The sequence below is a fragment of the Canis lupus genome, chromosome 15, assembly GCF_003254725.2.
Source record: "Canis lupus dingo isolate Sandy chromosome 15, ASM325472v2, whole genome shotgun sequence".
Lineage (NCBI taxonomy): Eukaryota > Metazoa > Chordata > Mammalia > Carnivora > Canidae > Canis > Canis lupus.
This window is the reverse complement of record NC_064257.1, coordinates 36,457,334-36,482,294: the sequence shown is the minus strand read 5'-3', so window position 1 is coordinate 36,482,294 and position 24,961 is coordinate 36,457,334. Positions and strand designations below refer to the sequence as shown.

General features: G+C 36.0%; 1 protein-coding gene across 13 annotated transcripts in view; it reads right to left on the bottom strand.

Moving 5' to 3' along the window:
* Window positions 1-24,961, bottom strand: part of CFAP54 (cilia and flagella associated protein 54) — a 291,046-nt gene that overhangs the window by 57,102 nt on the left and 208,983 nt on the right. For 12 of the 13 annotated variants that reach the window (XR_003133013.3, XR_003133014.3, XR_003133015.3 and 9 more), the window contains 6 exons: window positions 23,582-23,737; window positions 21,904-22,009; window positions 20,627-20,720; window positions 14,559-14,657; window positions 13,881-14,022; window positions 101-274 (listed from right to left, as the gene is read on the bottom strand). Coding sequence is in view for 9 of the 13 variants with exons in the window: in XM_025438907.3 (XP_025294692.3) it covers window positions 101-274; window positions 13,881-14,022; window positions 14,559-14,657; window positions 20,627-20,720; window positions 21,904-22,009; window positions 23,582-23,737 (771 nt within the window). In the remaining 4 variants the exon portion in view is untranslated. Of the gene's footprint in view, window positions 1-100; window positions 275-13,880; window positions 14,023-14,558; window positions 14,658-20,626; window positions 20,721-21,903; window positions 22,010-23,581; window positions 23,738-24,961 lie in introns of those variants that run through there. The other variant, XR_003133016.3, reaches the window with a different exon arrangement.

Here is a 24,961-nt window from a genome sequence, read left to right as displayed (position 1 = left end):
CATTCCAAAAGATGTCAAAAGCATTTTACAATTCTAAATAAGAAGCTTGACTTAAACAAGAAATGGAAAAGAATGTGTTCTTAACATATCAAAAATCTACCTAGAAGTTTGCTCATATTATTAATCCTTTGCAGATGAATATAGTAGCGCAGTAGAAGAATCCATGTAATATCCACTTTAGTCTGAGTTTTTTTTCTAGCATCTGTGCTGTCACACACGCCTTCACTTTGACAAGAGACTGTATAGGCAGTCTGGAAGACCACTTGGTAGTTATCTGAAAGTGAAAAATAATAATAACAGTAAGCAAAAAAAGTTTGTAAGATAAATACTATGCTTCCCCTGAAAAATAACCATGTATAAAACAAACAAACAAACAAACAAACAAAACCAAAAAACCACAGTCCATAAAGGAAAGACTGACACATTGGACCACATGGGATTTAATGATTTAAAAACATTTTTGTAACACAAAAAGACACCAAAGTTAAAAGACAAACCATTGACTGAGAAAAAATATTTAGAACATGTATGAATTATTTTTCTCAAATATATATAATACCTTGCACCAATCAATAAAGAAAAAGTCGGAGTCCAACAGAAAAGTGGACAAAGAATTTCAACAGTCAACTCATAGAAAAGGAGACCCAAATAGCCAAAATGTTAGCATCACTTAAAATCAGAAAAATGCAAATTAAAAAGGAAATACCATTTCCCAACCATCAGTAATTGATAGATACTAAAATCTGAAAATAAGAAAAATTGATAATAATGTGAAGAAACTGGTTCAAACTTCTTGGGAAAGCAGTTTGGCAGGATCTAATGCAATTAAAAATGCAGATACTCATGTAAGTGATAAAAGTGTATGAGGACTCTGGTAGAAGACATTCATGACACCATTGTAATATCAAAAAAAAAAGGAAAAATAAACAGAAGTCTATTTATTTGATGGCATGTAAAATGAATTAATTAGATCTAAGACAGAAAGTATACAGTGTAGTGTCACAGTTCAAATTATTGATGTACTTCTCACCAGTGCGTGAACCTCTCTGTACTGTAGGTCTCTCTAGACTTTTGACTTCCTGGGTTTTAATGTTCTTGTCTTTAAAATGGGCATGGAAAGATCCTGGATAGATCTTGACAACATACACCAAACTAACAAGTAGGCTCCAGATGATACCTAGAGTATACTACCATTTGTCTAAATTTGAAAAAAAAAACTCAATGCAATATTTTGTACTATTTATGTGTACACATGCACACAATATATAGCATTTTATTAGGATAGTGGTTGCCTCTGGGAAGGAAAGGAGGAAAGATGAATAGAATCTTTTATGGTTAATGGCCTATGTATGTTTTCTTGAGTAATAAGTTGAATCCCCATGTACTTACCACCCAGTTTAGCAAATAGAATATTCCCAGTACTTCTGGAATATTGTGCAAACCCCTCCCTAATTCTATATTCTTCCTTCTTTCCTTCCTTTTCTTTTTTCTTTTTTTTTTTTCCTATCTCACATACTTGTTTCTTTTTTGTAATATTTATGTACTGAGGTACATTTTCTAGTAACTTATTTTAAAAAGTTCACATACACAAAACACAAAACACACCATTTGAGTCCTTACAGGGACTTCATGCTTGATTGATTATTTAGCTAAATATATGATTTGGGTTGAAATTCATTTTTCATTAAAACTTGGAAGGCCTTCTATTGTTTTCTAGTATCCATCATTGCTGGGGAGAAGCTGATACTAGTCAAATGCTCATTCCTCTGTGTTTGACCATCTTCTCTATTCTGTGATTTTTTTTACTTTTTTTTTTTTAATTTTTATTTATTTATGATAGTCACACACAGAGAGAGAGAGGCAGAGACACAGGCAGAGGGAGAAGCAGGCTCCATGCACCGGGAGCCTGATGTGGGATTCGATCCCGGATCTCCGGGATCGCGCCCTGGGCCAAATGCAGGCGCCAAACCGCTGCGCCACCCAGGGATCCCTATTCTGTGATGTTTTTAATGAACTCCTTGTCATTTGTGGTAATTTAAAATATCATTTTTCATCTAAGCCTTCTCAATTTGGAAAGTAGTAGGCCTTTTCAATGTGAACACTTATCTTTCCTTATGGTCTTGCAAAATATTCTTATATTTATTTCTGCAATGAAATAAATATAAGAACATAAAGATTCTCTCTCTCTTGCTCTCTTTCTGCCTTTCCCTCTCCCTTTCTCTCTCACTCCACATATTTAGCCACTTGATTTATTACAGATGTGACACTGCAATGTTATGAAGAAAGTAGGTCTTTGGTCTTTTTAATACATGGCTCTGGGTTAATTGTATATCATATGGAAAAAATCTTGACTTCAGCCTCACACCATATACAAGAATAAATTCTAGGTGGATTGTAGATCTAAATGTGAAAAATTAAAAAAAAAAGGAAGGTAAAGATAGGAGGGTACCTTTGTGACTTTTGAATAGAAAAAGATTTCTAACTGGATACAAAAAGCATAAGCCATAAAAGACAAGGTTTATAAACTGGACAACATTAAAATTATGAACTTTGTATAATCAAAAGATATCACTAGCAGAATGAAAAGGCAAAGCACAGAGGGTATAAAATTAATTGCAATACATATAATCTACAAAATGGTCATATCCAGAATACTTAAAGAATTTCTCCAGATTTCTAAGAAAAAGACAGAAAACTCCCAAGAAAACTGGGCATGATTCTTGAATAAGGAGTTCCCAAAAAAGACTAAGCAAAAGCCAATACTATATATAATAGTTCCCACCTTTCTAGTTACCAAGGTAAAATTTAAATTCAAACTCCTTTGGAGAACTTCTTGATAGTGCTAAGTTGAAACTATATATACTTATGACCCAGTAATTTTACTCCTTGGTATATACATAAAAATGTGTACATCTGTGCATAAAAATTTAACATACAAGTGTATTCACAGAAGCATCATCCCTGATGACCCCCAAATATTTATCAATAGTAGAATGGATAATAAATTGTTATTATGTCCATCAAAGAGTGAACTCCACACACATAACGTTGAACAAAAGAAGACAGATACAAAATAGTATAGACTGTATAATTTCACTTACACAAAAATCAAAAGCTGGCAAAACTAATCCATCTGTTAGAAATCAGAAAGCAGGGAGGTTAGGATGTACTGACTAACCCTATTGTGATAATAATCCCACAATGTATACATATATAAATCATCACACTGTACTTAAATGTACACAATGTCTTATGTCAATTATATCTCAATAAAGCTGGGGAAAAGGGGGGTTGAGAGGGGGCATGATGTAGACCTCTAGGGTTCTGGATTTGTTCCATTTTTGACCCATGATGGTTATATGGGTATTACATTTATGATATAGAATGAAGCTGTATCTTCAGGAATTTGTGTGATTTATCCTATTTATAATACAATAAAATATTTTTGTGGTGATTTCCAGCAAAGGTGTTCATATGGTATTGGCATGTCCCCTTCTCCTGGAAATCATCCCAAAACAACACAAAAAGCAAGTAACAAAAACACAAATTCTTTTTTCAGTAAATTGGGAAAAAGCTCAAACCCCAAAGCACAAGATGCATGGAATTGTGCCCAAAATAGTTGTCAGCAGGTATAGGATACAAAGGAAGCAGAAAGAAATAGCAATGTATACTTCTTGACTGTGAGTTGAATATTTTTAAAACAGTATTATGGTGCCAGTTAAGTTCAGGCATCTTAAGACCAATTGTTCAGAGTTTAAAGAAAAATAAATACATATACATTTTGCACATGGATGTGATGAGCTCTTTAAAGTAAAAAAAAAAATTATTTGTTACAGCTTTTCAAACTACAAATGATAAAGTCAGCAAAGCATCATATAGAGTAGGTTATCAGCACACAAAAGCCTAGAAACTAGTAAGTTGACATTGCTGAATATATACCCTGAAGTCTAAGAGCTAAAGGTCCTGTTTGCAATAGCTTCCCCTGGTTGAAAAATCAGTAAACAAAATTGTAGCACTTTCCAATAATAAAATAACTTGTTGAATTAAAGATGTAGTTGCAAACATGAAGACTCAGTTAATAATTCATCTGCAGAGTTGTACTTTTTCCTTACAAATGCTCAAATCTACAGACATTGTTGGACATACTGTTTTGCTTGTATTTATCTAGTAGTATCAGTACCGACTACTGAAAGAAGATCTTGTATGTGAATGATTAGCAATAATTCAAGTGAAATATGAAAAATATTAAATAGTCTTTCTGAATCCCATCGTTTATCCTGGAATAATCATGTTGATGTGTGCATTGATGGCGAAAAGAAATGGTAAATAAAAGTATGGTGCCTTAGCATGAACCTAGGCAGGCACTTACATCAAACTGCACTAGTAGTTAGTTTTTGTTTTTGCATTCTCCATTGCCGTGCACTTGCAGTAAAATGAATAAATTAATTAAAATGCCAGTTTCACTTAAGAATGTCCCTGATGAAGCAGTAAAGTTAAAGTTATTAACTACTGACCCTCAAGTATACATCTTTTTTCATATTCTTTGATAAAATGGGAAGAACACATAAAATGTTTCTACTCAGCTATCAAAAAGAATGTAATCTTGCCATTTACAACAATGTGGATGGAACTAGTGTGAATTATACTAAGCAAAGTAAGTCAGAGAAAGTAAAATATTATACGGTTTGACTCATGTGAAATTTAAGAAAGAAGGAAAAATAAAATAAGATAAAAACAGAGAGTGAGGCAAACCATAAGAGACTCTTAACTATAGAGAAAAAACAGAGGGTTGCTGATGAGGAGGGGGGTTGGGTAAGGAGATGAGCTAGATGGGTGATGGGCATTAAGAAGGGCACTTGTTATGATGAGCACTGCAGTTACACATAGGTGATGAATCACTAAATTCTACTCCTGAAACCAATCCTACACTATTATGTTAACTAACTTAAATTTAACTTTAAAAAATAAGGAAATACATGATGGCTGTCTTAAAGAAAAGCACTTCTGTGATGAAGTTGCAAATGGAATACACTGCTCCCCATACCTCTCCCTACCTCATACCACGGAACACCATTTTTTACATAAAAGGACAACTGAGAAGACAAACTAAGTGTTTTCAGGCTTAGGTCTATGGCAAACATTTTCCATAAAGTAACAGGCCTTCAAGGAAAATAACTGACAGTATATACTGCCATTGATAAACTCCAGATTTTTCAGTAAAAATTTAGACTTTTGGAAAATTTGTGTATGCCACCATTGGCTTCCAATACTGAGACTTTTCTGATAAGAATGGTGGTGGTATTTTAAAATTTTGATATTTTAAAAATTGTCCAGTGAATTGTACCAACATCCAGAAGTCCTGCATAATCCAGGGAGTCACTATTTTCCAAATATCTGATGCATGATATTACAAAATCATGCATGAGTAAAAGATCCATTCAGACTGAAAGACCAATGTATTTTAATGTATTTTTATTTTAACAGAGTACAAGTTCAATGATATTGTTTCATGGTCTACAATGGAACTAACCTTCAAGAAACTACCACTGTTGGTTTGGTACCAAAGAAAACTATCTACAATTATCTGAAAAGGCTCTTAAAATAGCTTTCCATTTTCTATCTCATATCTTTGTGAACTGGATTTTCTTCACATATTTCAACCAAAACATTATGCTATAATAGACTGCAGAAGTGGGTGTGAGAGTCCAATTATCTTTCATTAAGCCAGACATTAAAGAGATTTTTAATGTTATTTATGATAACTTGTAATGGATTTATTACTATTCTTTTAAAATTAATAAACTTTAATTTTAATTTCTAATGTAACATTATTTCTTCTATAATAATAGATTTCCCTAATTTTATATATAATTTATTTTGAAGTAAATTATATTTTTCTCCAAAGAGAAAACTCATTTTACAAAGAGTTTAAAATTCATTTGCTTCAAGGGGCATCTGGGTGGCTCAGTCAGTTAAGCATCTGCCTTCAGCTCAGATCATGATCCTGAGGTCCTGCTCCCTGCTCCATAGGGGCCTGCTTCTCTCTCTCTGTCTGCCTGCCACTCCCCCTGCTTGTGCACTCTTTCTCTCTCTGTCAAATGAATGAATAAAATCTTAAAAAATACATTTGCTTTGAGTTAAAAAAAATCAGCTCAATTTCTAAATATCAGTGACTACTTTGTTCTTATCATTTAGCCTTTTTTAAAAAAGATTTCATTTATTTATTCACGAAAGACAAAGAGAGAGAGAGGCAGAGACACAGGCAGAGGGAGAAGCAGGCTCCTTGCGGGGAGCCCAATGCAGGACCCTGGGATCACGCCCTAAGCCAAAGGTAGATGCTCAAGCACTGAGCCACCCAGGCGTCCCATCATTTATCTTTTTTTTACTGTAATTAATTTTCCTAAATAAGTTGGCTAATGGTTTGTTTATTCCCCTGAAATTACATTATTTTAATGTTTTTGTTTCCTAGTTTATTATATACATATTGTAAAATGATACAAAATAATGCCAAACGTAACTGCTCATGTCAATTAATTTAAGTTGGCTAAAGTTGCCCATTACCAAAAAAACTACTATAAGTTTTAAAACAAAGAAAGCCCAACTCTGTGTTCTATTTAAGAGGCATATTTAAAATAAGATTATTTAGAAAGGTTGAAAGTAAAAGAATGGGCAAATGTGTACTAAGACAATGTAAATCAAAAAAGAAAAAAGCAATATTTGTGAATCTACTATCAAATAGGCAGGCATTCTAGCCAAAACAGATTCTCCCCTAAAGCCTCCAGAGGGACATAGCTCTGTCCACACCTTAATTTTAATACGGTGAGACCTATTTTAGACTTCTGAATTCCTGAATTGGAAGATACACTTTCTGTTGTTTGAAGCCACTAAATTGTGGTTGTTTCTTACAGCAGGAATAGGACGTCAGTACAATAACAGCACCAACAGCACTCGGTTACTTGCAGAGAAGATAGAAGGGATACTTTCTCTCCATGCCCTTTGATGTCTTTTGAATATTTATTTATTTTTATTTTTTTAAACATTTTACTTATTATTTGAGAGAGAGAGAGAGAGAGAGAATGTGGGAAGGAGAAGGAGAGAGAATCTGAAGCAAACTCCACACTGAGCACAGAGCCCGATGTGGGGCTCAATCCCACCACCCTGAGATCATGACCTGAGCTGAAACCAAGAGTCGGATGCTTAACCAACAGAGCCACCCAGGTGCTCCTCTGGAGTTTTGATTCTTAAGAATAAATTACTTATGTAAAAAAATGAACTTAATTAAAAGAAGAAAAATGAAGCCAATGCTATCTGGTCTTTAATGTCACAGAAGAAAAGTAATGCCAGCTCAACTTTTCTCTATATATAGAAAGGCTACTTTTTCTGATTGAAAGCTTACAATTATATTTTTTGTCTTTATAATCTGAAAGTGATGCCAGAATTTGTCCTGGTACAATCTACACTATACGTTTATCTTCAGGACTTTTGTGGAAGGTATATCCCATTGCAATGGTTCCCCTTCAGCCACAGCCAGAGTTGCATGGATGGGTTGCACTGGTTTTGGGCCAGTATTTACGCTAATTTCCCTGCATTTTTCAGGTGGTGAGAATTCGAACCTTATAGTCTCAGGTAGGGTTCTGACTTCTCTCAAATGGCTCATTTTGGGTCCTGACTGGGCACTTGGCTGGTTCCTTGGCATCTACTCAAGCCAGTGGGCAATGTGTTTCTAGTCCCAATGTGTTCGTAGGCAAATCCACTCTGAACCTCCATTCTATGTAGTTCACTGGGTTCCAACCTTCCTACCTACAGTGCCCTCCTTCCAGATGCCCTTTTTGTCCAGGCATTCAGAGTCCCCACCCCAGCTCTTCAGCCCTTGCTTATTTTGACTTTGGTAACTTGAGATTTTCTTTTCCTGATTTCATGCTCAGCGATAAATTAAAACAATTTTGGTTCTGTTTTGCCCAATATTGTTACAGGTTTGGATTGGGGAGGTGAAAGCATTTTTCATCTCAGCTCAGTCCAAAAAAGGGTGATGCATTAATTCTGCACTTTGATTTCCTGGCCCTCTTATCACACCCAGCAGTGATCAAGGGCACAGCTCTTAGAACTGGATAGATCAGGGTTTGTATCAGCAGTAGAAAATTATCCTAGTTACATAACCTCCCTGAGGACCTTTCTTCATTTACCATATGTGCATAATGACACTCTCATGGAATTTTCCTAAAGGATAAATGAAATCACATAAGAAAGCACTAACGCATAGCACCAGAAGCCACTGGTCCGACTATTAACTAGTACTTGCTGCATATGACTTTCTGTTTTTGTGTCAATTTTTTACTGTCTGGGCCCTGCTAAGGGTTCCAAACAACTTTGTTACATTTACTTTGCTTCCCACAAGTGTCAGTCTTCCTCTGAGTCTTCAAGGTAGCATTCCATTGCATCTGTTGCTTATTTTTCATTGTTGATTCTGTCCTAATTGTCTCTCCATACCTAGTGTCTGAAAATAGAGGGTGGAGAATGCATGTTCTGCTCTTGGTCATGGGACTATTCCTTCTCAGATTTAAGTCATCAAAGGAAGAGATCTCAGTGAAATTTCTAGAATCTTGTATGTGTTAGATCAGGACAGCTCTACTCCACTGAGGATGGTTCTTATCATCCCCCGACTGTCTCAGGTGCTTATACTATGAACCAATACAGATCATATGCACACACACACACACACACACACACACACACACACACACACAACTGCTGTTAGCATAAATGATTTATCTCCATTCTCATCTGTAAATTGTATACTAGTTTGAGATTGGGGAATGTAATGTGCCTCCCTAATTCCCTACCTATGGACAATTGTGTCTCGGAGAAATAGAACAAATCAATATAGTAGTAAAGAAATGGCATCCCAGTTTGTAGTTGGTATTGACCCCATGTCTCTGAACAAGGGGCAAGGCAGTAAGAAAAGAATAAATCATATTTTTTCAGGCTGGAAGGTTTTCTCTGTTTCAAGAGGCAGAGCATATTATTAAAGGTCAGTTGTGATGCTTAGTTCTGCTCTTTATATTCTTTTTTATTTTATTTTTGTATTTAAAATCTATTTTGTTGAGGAGTACATAAAACAAGAATATAAAGCCCAATGAAATACTATGAAGTGCAAAGTGAACAACCAGGAAATTGTGTCTATAACCAATTACCAAAACCTGGGTCACCATCCCTGCCACCAAAGTAAACTCTACTTGACTTTCATAATATATGCTTCCTTTTACCTGTCACTTTTTCCCTTGGAGAACAAATCTCTAATCATTAAACTATAGTTTTGCCCATTCTTGAACCTTATATAAATCAAGTCATGCAATAAATGTCTCATTTTTTTTTCTGGCTTCTTTTTTTTATTGGAGTTCGATTTGCCAACATATAGCATAAGACCCAGTGCTCATCCTGTCCAGTGCCCCCTCAGTGCCCATCACCCAGTTACCCCAACCCCCCACCCACCTTCCCTTCTACTACCCCTTGTTCGTTTCCCAGAGTTAGGAGGCTCTCATGTTCTGTTACCCTCTCTGATATTTCCCACTCATTTTCTTTCCTTTCCCCTTTATTCCCTTTCACTATTTTTTATATTCCCCAAATGAATGAGAGCATATAATGTTTGTCCTTCTCCGATTGACTCACTTCACTCAGCATAATACCCTTCAGTTTCATCTACGTCGAAGCAAATGGTGGGTATTCGTCGTTTCTAATGGCTGAGTAATATTCCACTGTATACATAGACCACATCTTCTTTATCCATTCATCTTTTGATGGACACCAAGGCTCCTTCCACAGTTTGGCTATTGTGGACATTGCTGCTGTAAACATACGGGTGCAGGTGTCCCGTGTTTCACTGCATCTGTATCTTTGGGGTAAATCCCCAGCAGTGCAATTGCTGGGTCGTACGGTAGTTCTATTTTTAACTCTTTGAGGAACCTCCACACAGTTTTCCAGAGTGGCTGTACCAGTTCACATTTCCACCAACAGTGCCAGAGGGTTCCCCTTTCTCCACATCCTCTCCAACATTTGTTGTTTCCTGTCTTGTTAATTTTCCCCATTCTCACTGGGGTGAGGTGGTATCTCATTGTGGTTTTGATTGGTATTTCCCTGATGGCCAGTGATGCAGAGCATTTTCTCATGTGCTTGTTGACCATGTCTATGTCTTCCTCTGTGAAATTTCTGTTCATGTCTTTTGCCCATTTCAGGATTGGATTGTTTGTTTCTTTGCTGTTGAGTTTAATAAGTTCTTTATAGATCTTAGATACTAGCCCTTTACCTGATATGTCATTTGCAAATATCTTCTCCCATTCTGTAGGTTGTCAATTAGTTTTGTTGACTGTTTCTTCTGCCGTGCAGAAGCTTTTTATCTTGATTAAGTCCCAATAATTCATTTTTGCTTTTGTTTTCCTGGTCTTCATGGATGTATCTTGCAAGAAGTTGCTGTGGCCAAGTTCAAAATGGGTGTTGCCTGTGTTTTCCTCTAGGATTTTGATGGATTCTTATCTCACATTAGATCTTTCATCCATTTTGAGTTTATCTTGTGTATGGTGTAAGAGAATGGTCTAGTTTCATTCTTCTGCATTGGCTGTCCAATTTTCCCAGCACCATTTATTGGTGCTGTTCTTTTTAGATATTGGACTGTTCCAGATAGATATTGGACTGTTCTTTTTCCAGTGGATAGTCTTTCCTGCTTTGTCACATATTAGTTGACCATAGAGTTGAGGGCCCATTTCTGGGTTCTCTATTCTGTTCCATTGGTATATGTGTCTATTTTTGTGCCAGTACCACACTGTCTTGATGATCACAGCTTTGTAGTACAACTTGAAAGCCGGCATTGTGATGCTCCCAGCTCCGGTTTTCTGCTCTTTATATTCTGACAATAGGTTCACCAATGTTAGTTTTGAGTATGACACACATTTATGTTTTTCTTTATACCAAGTGTATTTAGTTCTGAGAGGCTGCATCCAGGACCACTAATCCTAAATATTTCTTTTAATCCAAAGTGTCTTATAGAATTTAACAATTTTTCTCCTAGCTGAATTTTTATATTAAGGCCCCAAGAAAATCAAGACAAAAAGATCAGTATATTTTAAGACAAATAGGCTGAAAGTAGCCATCTAAAACATGTTTTTTGCACTGAAGCTAAATATGTTCCTATATTGACAGTACCATCATTTCAAGGTCTCTATTTCCATAAGACCATGTAAAAGAAACCTCAATAAATCAGACCAGCTGAATCACTCAATTACCTTATTGTCCAACAGATATCATACAGTAGCTCTCTGGTATACACACTAATCTCTTCTGGCACACATACACATGACTAGTCTATTTGTCATCATCTTTCTCTGATCAGCAGTTACTCTGCCTAGAAAATGTGCTTTCTCTCCACTCTCCTACCCAGGTCTCTGGTCCATTTACACCTGCCTTACAGTATACTTCTAGAAGAAAATGTTCCTAATTAACTCACATGCCCATCTTGCCTGTGTCTTGTTTTAGTTTAATCTGTCTCCAATAATGTGGTCCTCTTAAAAGATGCATTTATATAATTTCAATGTGTAAGTCTGTTCTGATTGTAAATGACTGGAAGCTCATGGAAGGCAATGCTCACTTTCTTGATGTGTTCCATGACTACTCCTTCCCTTTGGACATAAATATCTGACACAGTGCTCTGCACAATGATTACTGATCACTACCTTGTGTACATATCAATGCTAGTGAAGGTGAGATTACTGAGGAGGTTTTCTTCTGGATGCCAATGTATGCTAATGTAAGGAAAATTAAACAGGTTTTATTTGTTGCTGTTGCCCTTTAGCAATTCCTTATAATATGAACTTCATTATCATCTGGGTATTTGTAGCAGTCAGGAGGGGATTCAGTACCTCCTTCCAACCCAAATAACTGAAGTAAGGGAAATCATCAAAATGAATTAATTATCAGTCTGCTAGGAAAAATACTGGAGGGCAAAACTATTATCCTTAAGGCAAGGAAAAATGCAAAATAGATTGGACCTCAAAATTCAGTCATTTCAAATTAGTATTTCAATACAATAGTAAAGGAGTGCTAATGGCACAAAACAGAAATTGAAAATTGGAATATGCTATGAAAACCACTAATATAGGCAAAGAAAGCATACACTATAGCATTAAGCACAGCTAAGATGAAGACTGCCTGCTCAATTGGATCAACTAAGATCATCTGCACAGGGGATGCTGTTCCTTACTGCTTGTGCCCATGGGTGACAATATTAGTTGATCATTGTAACACCTTTTCCTGTCTTTCCATACAGCAGTTCAGAATTCTTCTCAGATAGCTACCAGCCATAGATTTAACTTGTCATGTATGACAGTCTGGATTATCATTCAGCAAACATTCATGCCCCTCTCCCCTCTTCTACAGGCAGAGATGTCCATTCCTCACTGATGTTGGACTTGATCTTATGATTTGCTATGACCAATGGGATATGGTGTGGAGAGATGCCCAGAGTGTGCTTCTGTGATTTAGCTTGGCCCCTTTGCTCTGATGTATACCATGAGAAGAGCATGCACCAAATAGGTATGGCCTCTTTAGCCTGGGCTTCATAACAAATGCACATGGGCTATACCCGAACTCAATCTATAGACCAAAGCAGACTACATGAGACAAGTCAAAGAATGAATTCTTGTTGTAAGCTACTAAGTTTTAGGGTTGCTCAGTATATAGCATAATTTTGGTAATAACTGATCAATACAGTGTTTTAGATGAAATTGATGAAGCAAAATCCCACCAGGCATTAAAGCAATAAAATAAGAAAATTACACCTCAGTGTAAAAAAGTCCATCTAATGGTTTAACCCCAGGCAAAACATTTTTAGGTTGGAAAGGAAGAAAGACAAGGTAGGGGATGATTTCAGACACTAGCCCTTTGGCTAAAGTTGACTTAACACTTCAGGAGAGTAAGCTACAGATAGGTTTTCAGAGGCTTTAGGAAGACGACTCCCACCTCCACCAGGTTCAAGTAACACTCTTCATTCATCCCCTTTGGCTCAATGCTTCACCTACTGCCAAGGAAAATTTTAATTATTGTTGTTACTGAAATGTCAGCCTGGAACCTTACTTCTTAGAACCCATCCAAGTACTCAGTACATAAAAAGCACTCAATAAATATTTTTCAAATGAATGTTAAATATGTTACTGCTGATCTCACTTAGAGGTTTATTTTATAGTTTACTAACTAACAAAGGAGTCCTAAATGAGAAAAAGTAATAGTAGTGAGGTCAAGTTTAAATTCTAACCTCTCATTCATTAATCCATTTAACAAATATGAATGTCTGTAATGCGCAAGTAATGTGTGATTTTCTGTGGTTAGGGAAGCAAATCAAGGTCCCTCCTCTCAGGAAACTGATGATAGTTCAATGAGAGAAAGAGCTCAAATATGTACAGCCAGGTACACACTCATACATGCACACATACACACACATTTAAAATAAGTAAGAAAAAGAACAAAGAGCTACATGAGAGTATGAGAGCAAGTACACATTTTAAAGGATCAGGAAAAGACTTACAAGTAAATATTTTCAAAAGGCCTCATTTGACATGTGTGAACTAGAAAAGAAGCAGACAGAAGGGCATACCACTTGTCCAGAGCCCTGCATCTGAAATGCAGGAGCTGACTGAATAACATGTATATGTATGCAATGAAATGACTCCCCTTTGTTTTGTAAGGTAGGCCCTAGGAAGCCTATCCTCTCCCTGAGGTTCCTAACACCACTATCCTTGCTAAGCTAAAACTCAACAAACTACAATTAAATCTTTGCAACTTGATCACACATTATATATATCAGGTTTTCATAAAATGTCTAGGCATTTCAAACATACCAAGCAAATAGTCTGTGTATGAAGACAAAAGATCCACGGTGGCAAATTCTGGGATATTTGGTAATGTCCCTTGGCTTACTTTATCAGTTCTAGCATTCTTCTTTCCAATAAGTAGATTTATTGTCAGCACAGCTTCACTGACCTAAAATTAATGCATAATTAAAGTCCAAAAAAGTAAGCTTTCTGATTCATAGATTACCCATTAAGTAAACAATGTGAAAAAGTGAATTCATAAAATAATATTAAATATACATTGGAAGAAAAAATAAAGATAATCTGGAAAACAACATGTGATCTCCAACAGGTAGTATATATCATTGTCAAACAAATCATTACTGTTGACAATTTAATTAATGTATGAGCCACTGTAAATAGGCTCTCTCACCTAGCTACAACAGATATTTGCCAAAATGTCAAAATGTGCTCATATGTATCTGCCAATACTTTCATTAAAGAAAAGCTGAAACAAACAAAGCCAGGTCTGGCTAACAAAGATTAAAATCACTACATATGTAAGGAGCATTTCTAATCTTCCCAAAGAAACATCACTGGCATAAATTATAAAGAATGTGAATTTTCCTTTCTCTCATAGAGATACATTGTGCTGCCCTAACTGCTGGCAGATAGAGGATACAGATAGGACAGTAAAGAAAAAGATTAAATAAAAATCACACCAACCTGGGCAGCAGCTCTTATCACAATCCAGGCCAGTGAAGTGTACATTTCAAATTTATTTACTATTGGTTCTTTAATAGAACTATGCCTTCTGGTAGGAGCCTAAAAAACATAGCACATACATTATGATAAAGATAAAGACATCATGAAGTTTCTCAAATAATCTTCAGAGTCATTCTCTGAAGATGACATTTCAGTGGAACACTAGGGAGCCATTAAGAATAATAATGTAAAAAAAAGAACAATAATGTATATGTATCTATTGACATGAAAAGGAATTCAAAATATATTAGAGAAGGAAAAGTAGGAGCTTACAAAACAGTTTGAAAAGTGTTATCCTATTTCTAAAAAGACATGTACACACATATACTCCCTGTATATAGAAGCAGAGAAAATTAATAACAGTGGTTACCCTGGGTTTTAAGGGTGATTATTTTTATCGTATTTTCTAATTTTTTATAATGAGCTTATATTATTTGAGTAACAATAAAATAAACATAAAAATATTAAGGAAATGCTTCCTTAAAATGATATTTGCCATTTTAATAGAGGATTTATACATTGACTATATCATATATAAGGATGTCAGAAATAAGAATGTTAAAGATTTTTTTATCTACTTAAAGATTTTTGATACATATTTTCTATCATCTTTTTTAAATATTTTATTTATTTATTCATGAGAGACACAGAGAGAGAGAGAGAGAGACAGAGAGGCAGAGACACAGGGAGAGGGAGGAGCAGGCTCCATGCAGGGAGCCCAACGTGGGACTTGATCCCGGGTCTCCAGGATCAGGCCCTGGGCTGAAGCAGCGCTAAACCGCTGAGCTACCTGGGCTGCCCTGCTATCATCTTTTTAACTGGGAAACTATTAAAGGGATAATGTAATCATAAAATTCCATAGAATAGCAAAAGTAACATTAAATGGGGATATTTTTTACTGTGTGTTGTGTGTTAAGTTTTTCTGTATGTGTGTGTTCAGTTTTTTAAACATAAGAAAGTGCATGCTATGAAAGTTGACAGAAACTCCACTAGTAACATAGTATCTGCCTGTTTCACATTTTTAAAGTCACCTTTAAAATAAACAGTTCTTAAGATTTAACTAATCTGGATAAAACTATTCAATTAGAATGCTTGGTTCCAATTTTTTGATGTTCATATTTTGGCTAATGCTTTAATCTTCAACAAGACTGCAGAATAAAACAAACAATAACAAAAGATATCTTTATTTTACTCCTGCCTACAAGATTCCCAAGGAAAAAGTCAATGAATAATGCTGATGCCAGAACAACATGCAAATATGGCCTGGTCTAGATCAAGGGCTAAGATTTGTAGGAGGTAGATGATACCTGGAGAAATCTGCCTGAGGAGATCTAAGCAATACAGCCCTGTCCCAAGATATGAAGACCCTAGTCATTAGCTGTAATGAAACTACTTAGGTTCTGGGGTAGCCCTTGCCAGCTTACTGGCTCTGTAAGTTTGGGTAATTTACCTAAATTCTGGAAACAAGACTAATAGACATTAAATGAAGAATACATAATAACATTAATAATTATAATGTAAGAACAAGTAGTGACAGATATTTAAAAAAGAAATCAAATCTCATTTTGAATTGAGAGGGAGGCTTTATTAAGATGGTTGGGCTAGAGTTCAAAATAGAATAATGTGGACAGGAAAAGAATATAATGGGTATCTTTTTTAGATGGAGAAAGTGTTTAACACTGTGTATAAGATTCTAGCTTATGCAAACAAACAAAAAGAAGAAAATGTATCTAGACTGGAAATGAAGAAGTAAAGTGGTATTTGCTTGCAGAAGACAAATGTAGGAAATCCCCCCCCCCCACACACATACATCTCTAGAATTAATAAATGTGCATAACAAGGTCATAGGACACAAAACTCAATACTCATAAATCATTTGTATTTCTATGTATCATCAGTGAACAATCTGAAAATGAAATGAAGAAAACATTCCACTCACAATAGAAATAAACTTAACAAAAATGTACAAAATTTATAACTGAAAAGTAAAGATCATTACTGAAACAAATTAATATCTAAATAAATGAAGAGACAGTTCATATTCATGAATTGGAAGATTCAATATTAAGATGCCTATTGTCCCTAAATTGATTTACAGATTTAACACAATCCCTGACAAAATTTTGTTAGTTTTTTGCAAAAAATTGACAAGCAGCCTTTACAATATGTATATGAAAATGCAAAAGACTCAAAGTAGCCAAAACTATTTTGGAAAGGAAGAACATAGCTGGAGGGCATGTACTTTCCAATTTCAAAACTTACTGAAAGCCACAATAACCAAGAGGGTGGATACTCTTATAAAGGTAGACTTATAGCTCAGTGTAATAGGACTGGGAGTCTAGGAATAAACATTTACATTTATGATCAATTAATTTTTGAAAATGGTGTGCCACGGCAATTCAATGTCAAAAAGATAGTCACTTGAACAACAGATACCAGGACAACTGGATATCTATGTGCAAAAGAATTTAGATCTTTGCACTTTACATAAATATTAATTCAAAATGGATCATACTTAAACATAAAAGCTACAACTATGAAACTTCTAAAAGAAAACATAGAAGAAAATCTTCAGCATCTGGGGTTAGGCAATGAATTCTTAGATATGCAGGTGCCTGAGTAGCTTAGTTGGAAAGTGTCTGCCTTTGGCTCAGGTCATTATCCCATGGTCCTGGGATCAAGTCCCATGCTCTGTAGGGAATCTGCTTCTCCCTCTGCCCCTCCTCCCATTTGTTCTCTCTCTCTCTCTCTCTCTCTCTCTCTCTCTCTCAAATAAATACATAAAAAATCTTTTAAAAGAATTCTTAGATATGCAACTAAAAGCACAATATATAAAAGAAGAAAAATGATAAATTGGACTTCACTAAAATTTACAACTTTGTCTAAAGACATTATTAACAAGGTGAAAAGACAAGCCATCAACTGGAGGAAATAGGTGATAAGGGACTTGAATCTAGAATATACATTTTGAAGACTCTTGTGATTAAAAAAAAAAAAGATATATCTCAGTTTAGGTTATGGGCAAAAGATTTGAATAAACAGTTCCCCAAAGAAGATACAGAAATGATCAGGAAACATAAGAAAAGATCTCAACATTATTAGCCAGCTGGGAAATGCACACCAAAGCCACAAGGAGATATACTTCATACCCACCAGGATGGCTACAATCAATAATACATATAATAACAAGTTTTGGCCAGACTGTGATGAAATTGGAACCCCTATTCACTGCTCATAGGAATACAAAATGGTACAGGTACTTTGGAAAACAATCTGACAGATCACCAAAAGGCTAAACTTAGAGCTAGCATATGATCTAGGAATTCAATTCTTAGATATACACCCAAGAGATCTGAAAACAGGTTCACTTAAAAACTTGTATACAGACATTCAAAGCAGCATTAATCAAAACAGCCAAAAAAGTAGGAACAATTCATATATCCATCAACTGTAGAATGGACAAAGAAAATACTGTAGATCCAAAAGATGGAATACTATTCAGCAATAAAAAGGGACAAACTACTGTTACATGCTACAACATGGGTGAACCTCAAAAATGTAACACTAAGTGAAAAAAAGCAGGCGCAAAAGATACATATTGTATGGTTCCATTTATATGAAATTCCATTATATGAAATATACAGAAAAGGCCAATCTTGGAAATAGAAAACAAATTAGTGGTTGTTTGGGGCTGGGGGTAGAAATAACGGGAATGCTCTAAAACTGGATGGTGATGCTAGCTCCACAGCTCTGTAAAGCTACTAAACATTTGTGAACTATACTCTTAAAATAGGTTAATTTCATGAATTATATCTCAATAAATCTGTTTTTAATATGTGTGCTTGCTAATCTCTTTCTTTGAACTATTTTCCTCCTGCTTAACTATTTGGAAAACTTCCAGTCATTCTTCAAAATTCATCGCATCTGTGAAGCTTTCTCCAGTATTCCCCCAAAGCTGAATTAGTTCTCACTTTGTTCCACTTCTCTAGTTGGACATATCTTGATTATGGTCCTCATTAGATTTTGATAGTTATTTCTCTGCCTTGTTCCTCTGTGCTTCTTAGGAAAAAAGAATAACATGCCTGGCATACATTAGGCACTCAATAAGTATTTGGTTAATGAATGAATACATGTTTGTGAAATAGTCAATTCCATTTAATTAAAAAATAATTATTGAATAACTACTATATACAAAATACTCTAGAAAGATAAAATGTGAATGTTTAGTCACATATTGACAGAGAATAGTGCACCACTCTTTTTTGAGTACTTATTACATGCTAGGCCCATTATCTTGTTTATTTCCCCCACCTACTCTAAGAGGTCAGTATCCTCACCTCTATCTCACAGATGAGAAAACTAGGTTTAGACAGGTCCCAGTCACAGTGGTGGTATGTCACAAAGCTAAGATTCACACCCAAACCAGTCTCTTGGTCATTCTGCTTGTAGACTCTCCATAAGGTGAAGCATTAGTGCTTTCTTTTAAGGCATTATAAAGCATTGTCTTTATTAGGACAAATTTCTAATGTGATATTTCAATGGTTGAATGTGTCTGGATAAATTTATGCTTGTCTTTGGCTGTTTTCTGTGCTTCTAGTAATTATATAACTTGCTAAAATATTTGTATTATGTCACATAGAAAATGTGATGCCGTATGGAATTATGCTATTTTTTCATTCAAATTCTACTTTGTTCAAGCTCTTAATTATAAACACTTCTCTAGTAAAGGCCAAAAAGGTGATACATTACTATCCTAGATCCTATTAATTTGCATTGCTACTTGCCATGGAAGTAAAGATTTTTGTTTTCTCTTATTAGAAATAAACATGTTTATCACATCATAAAAAGTAAGTTTTCTATGCAATAATTTTGATTAAAATAAAATAAATTCTGCTTTATCCACCTCAGCAGCCACCATATGAATAATTCAACTGGCTGAAAAGTCTGTTTGCCTAAAGGTATAAATCATGCCCATGCTGTCTCAAAAGTTGGAGATTTGACACCAAAATTTTCTGAAAAAAATCTCTTGGTGGGTCAAAGGATTACTTAACTGAGATGAATTATAAAAAGTCTACTGAAATTTAAAAAGTAAAAACTAGAAGTTATGGATTCACATATCTCCAATGCACCCACATCCTGCTCACAGGATCTCCCTCAGTCTAGATTCCTGGAATTCAAGTGTGGCCCCCAGGCCAGCAGCAACAGCATTAACCTGGAGCCCCTTAGAAATGCCAAACCTTAGACCCCATCCCCAACTTAGCAAATCAGATTCTGCATTTTCACAGGATCGATGCTTCTGCCCCTTAGTTTGGAAGCACTGCTTTAACATAGTATATATCTCTGCAACTCTTTGCATGGCTCCCTCCTTATCTGGTAAATCCCACCTTGAACCTCATGTCTTCCCAACACAGTCATTCATAGTTCCACCAAGGCAAGTTCTTTCCTAATCCCCAATTTCACCACCTAAACCATGCCCCTTCCTGCTCTTCCCTCCCTCTTTTCCTTCCTTCCTCCTACCTTGCTTCTTCTTTTACTTGTTTATTGTCTGTCTCCCTCTACTGAAAAGTAAGCTCCATGAGGACAAGGACGAAGTTTGTCTTAATCACTGCTTGATAACCTTCCAGAATATTGTCTAGGTCATAGTAAATAGGTATGTGATGAATAAATGAATGACTCTATCAAAAGGTGATCTGTTTGTATACCATATCCATGATGAAAATCTTATATCTGCTTCAGAAACATATCATTTCTTGCAATTTCCTGATTAATATAAAGATCTTAGAGTATTTACACATACCCACATCTCATGTATAACATTTTAACAGGTAAAAATGTCCCCATGATCTCTATTTTCAGAACCCTATATAAAATATCCAAAGAGGCATCTAAACATGAGTGTGACTATAAAGTAATTAATTAATTTCTCCAAGTCATACAGGAAAATCAGTCTCATTAAGTCAATAGCAAGTCACCAAAATAGCAGGTTCAAAGACAACTGACTTACAATTTCTAACAAAATAGTTTATTACCTTAAGTGTTAATGGTGATGTTGAAAGTTTGTTTTTTGGCTTCCTCATGTGTAAAAATAATAGGGCCATTTCTAAGTAGGAGTCTCTTATCAACCTAAAATGATATAACATTGTACTTATTAAATAGCTTCACCATTCATAATCATTTTACATCATTTTCCACAATTTCTGAGCTAATTAAAGGTAAAAACAGACAAAACCAGTATCTATCCCATACTCACACCCTCTTTTCATAGCACTGTTGGCATTGACACCAGCACCTTCCTCCCTACTGAAATTGGAAGCTCTTGAGCAATCTACCTTGTCCTGTTCTGACAACACTCTATGACATGACTGCTCTGAAGCCCAGCATCAAGACCATTCTAGAACAGTTCAGCACACAAGGCACAAAAGAAGTGAAAAATCAGAACTGAAGGAACCTGCCTTGAAAACTAGACCTCTTTTTCTATTCTCCTACACTAATTAAAATGGAAAGAGACACACAGAGTTATGCAGAAAGCAGTGATTCAGTATGGGTTAGGTCTGTGCATTCGCTATCAAACCTGTCAGTTGGAGCCATTTAACTTCGTATAGATGGGATGAGCACTGGATGTTATACTATATGTTGGCAAATTGAATTTAAATTTTTAAAAATCAGTGTAGATGTAATAACTGTGGCTTATTCTCGATCTTAAGTTGATTTTTATATAGAATTAAGTTGGCCAGTCCTGGTCCTCCTGACCAGAGTGAACATCCAGATAAATCTTATCTAGATACAATATCACATCGATAGGTGGCTGCTAGAATCCTGGGACAGACAGGAGATCGATGTGAGTAAAGACTAGAAGCAAAGTCACAGTCTAATATGCCACCACAATAACTGCCATAATCAACCATCACTATAAACAAGGCCTTGGGTCAGAGCCAAGGGCAATAGTCCTGAAAAGGAAGTAAACTTGTTGGACAATAGACCACAGGGAAGAGGGTCTCCCAATCATCCCAGCCTGGAATGTTCAATGTATTACCAAAACATGGGGCTTATACCAAAACATATATTGTTATAATAATGGAAAGATTATTTTTTACCCTGAGTTTTTTTTTTGTTTTTTGTTTTTTTTTAATTTTTATTTATTCATGATAGGCACACAGTGAGAGAGAGAGAGGCAGAGACACAGGCAGAGGGAGAAGCAGGCTCCATGCACCGGGAGCCTGACGTGGGATTTGATCCCGGATCTCCAGGATCACGCCCTGGGCCAAAGGCAGGCGCCAAACCGCTGCGCCACCCAAGGATCCCTTACCCTGAGTTTTGATCATTTCTCAAGCTTAGCTGTATAGCTTCAAATAAACTCTCAAGTTGCGAACTTGGAGATTTCTCTTCCATCAATATTTGACGTTCTATTTTGCCTGAAAGAATAAAAATATATATATACAAAAATGGTTTTTCCTTTTTCTATCTTTTAGAACTTCAGAATAAATATTTCACACTGGAACTTCAGAAAACTGGATGTGCTGTCCTTTTTGCCCATTTGTCTGTTGTTTTTGCTGTAAGGTCAGCTAATAGTGAAAGAAAGATCTTTTGCTTCCTTCCCCAGGAGTCTCCAGGCTCACCTTGCCTTTAGTCATCAACATTGAGTCAAAGCCTCCTTTGGCTTTCCGGACACAAATGTTCTTACCATCTTATTTTTCTCTCTATTTCCTTACTTTGTACCCTCCTTTCTTCCGGTAGGGCTCATTCCCTTTATCTACATCCATGTCCTCTTTCCTTTGTCTAGTATTGCAGATGTCATAGAAAACATTTCCCTTAAAACAAGTTCTAGAAAGTCAAGGAACATTTGAAAACAATCACAAATTATGCAAATGCATTAGTGCTCACACAGCTCTCAGACCTCAGGGTAAGCTGCAGCCTTCACTGGAATGGCACTTCTGTAGCCAAATGGGCAAGAAAGGGAAAACTTTTATCACTATAAAAGGATTTGCAATTTTCATGCAGCATGTGAATAGGGCACAGAGCCTCCCATTGTGAAGTTCACATCTGGGCACTATCATTAAGTAGCTGCTGATCTGGAGAAATTTACATAACCAGATTACATCATTTTCTTCCCCTGTCAATGAGGATTGGCCATGTCTACCCTGTAGAGCTGTTGTAAGAATTAGCAACATGAGACGTTAAAACACAGATTTCTACAGAGCCTTGCATCTAGTAGATGATCAATAAACGACAGCAATCATCATCATCACTCTTTTCATGGCTAAAATAGCCACAATAAAATGTATGAATGTATTATGCAAATATGTATTGTATATAAGTTATAAATATAGATGTGGGGATCCCTGGGTGGCGCAGCGGTTTGGCGCCTGCCTTTGGCCCAGGGCGCGATCCTGGAGACCCGGGATCGAATCCCACGTCGGGCTCCCGGTGCATGGAGCCTGCTTCTCCCTCTGCCTATGTCTCTGCCTCTCTCTCTCTCTCTGTGACTATCATAAATAAATAAAAATTAAAAAAATAAAATAAAATAAATAAATAAATAAATAAATATAGATGTGCTATGGCTATTTAATTTAAATGAATATGTATCTTTTATAGAAATTAACTAAAATGCCTAGCTAAGGAATGAAATCATACATAAAAAATGTCTTCCAAGCATTAAGAAATATTATTCATAACTAAATGGCTGATGATGACATTTTTGAGCCAAACATGAAATTTTGCAAAAGGAGGGTCAGTTGTAATTATAAAATAAACTAAGAAGCAGTACTCCCCCCCCCCCCCACTTTCTTGGTATAAACTTAAAATAAGCAGTGTTCTCTTTATTCCAAACTGAGTCTGGCAGAGGTACCAATGTCTTTGTCATCAGTAAGCCCTATGTAAAATTGACACTTTTTATAGTCACTGACCAGATTTTCAAGAAGCCTTTTGTTAATAGGAAAAAAAAATCCATAAACTTTATCATAGTTCTGACCCCAAGTACATCTTACCTTTCTGAAAAAGAATTTCGGCTTCCACCTCATGTTCTTCTGTTGCTGATATCTTACAGAGCTTCAGTGCTATTTCAAAAAGACGAAGGGCAGGAAACCACTTCGAGGGATCCTTCTTTTTACTGGCATAATATACTTGTTTGGCCAGTGTATGTCCTACAGGGAATAAGTTGTTCATAACAAGCCTCCAAGTTATCAGAACTCTCACACAGTGAGTTCTATTAAGAACTCTGGTAGTCTTTTTAGCATCTAAGAAATATTTTCTTAAAACTCAATACCCAAATATCTCAACAAACTATAACAGTGGCCCTTTGAAACTTTATCTTTGAAAAATTTCAACATTTTCTCATTTTTAAAATGAAGGATAATTTCTCAAGTCTCAGTTCTAAAATTTCATTATGTTCTACAAAACAACTGTGTTCCTAAGATGAGGTTGTTAGCAGGGTAACATCTGGAAGTTTTTGAGGTTTTATATTGTTCCCAATAAAAATTTGCATATATTAATAGGCAGTAATTTTGTTTCTATTCAGCTCTCTTAGTGGTTGCTTGCTATGCATATTTTGTCATTGCAACTAGATGGCAAAAGCCATTTGGATAAGGGCCATGTGCTATACTTCTTGTGTGGTCCCATCAGCACTTAACATAATGAAGATCTGTTGTATTATTAAAGAGGCATTAAATTTAATCTGTGTGCCCTCACAGACAGACAGACAGACAGACAGACATATCTATTCAGCAAACATTTTCTGAGTTCTGGGTAAAATGAGAGGCACTGGGAAAAAAAATGAGAAAAGAGAAAAATAAGAGGTCAGGTTTATTAAGTGCTTCCTACAATTCAGTTCCATCCCAAAGACTTAAGCAATATCTCATGTAATCCTCCCAATTCTGACCAGATTTCATTAGTACACTCACTTTACAGAGGAGAAAGCAGTGGCAGTGAGGTTTAAGTATTTTGCTCAAAGTCATGTGACTAGAAGTAGCAGGGCTGTGATCAGAACCAAGGCAAGTCTGGCTCCAAGGCCCACACTCTTAAAATATGACAAGAGTCAGATTATGGAGCTTAGTGTTTAATGGGGAATGAGAATGGCCTGAGAGGCATTTAAAATACTGTGTTGTCAACTGAGTGGCAGGGAAAGCACAGGGCGATGTGGTAGCAGGTTACACTCAAGGGGCCTTTCTCTAGACCCAAGAGAGGTTAGGGAAGCCTTCCCAGAGAATGTGGCCATTGGAACTGGCAGCTGAAGATTGCCTTATCTTATGGTAATTTTAAACAAGGAAAATGTTAGGATAAAGAGTAGAAAGCAGGGATCCCTGGGTGGCGCAGCGGTTTAGTGCCTGCCTTTGGCCCAGGGTGCGATCCTGGAGACCTGGGATCGAATT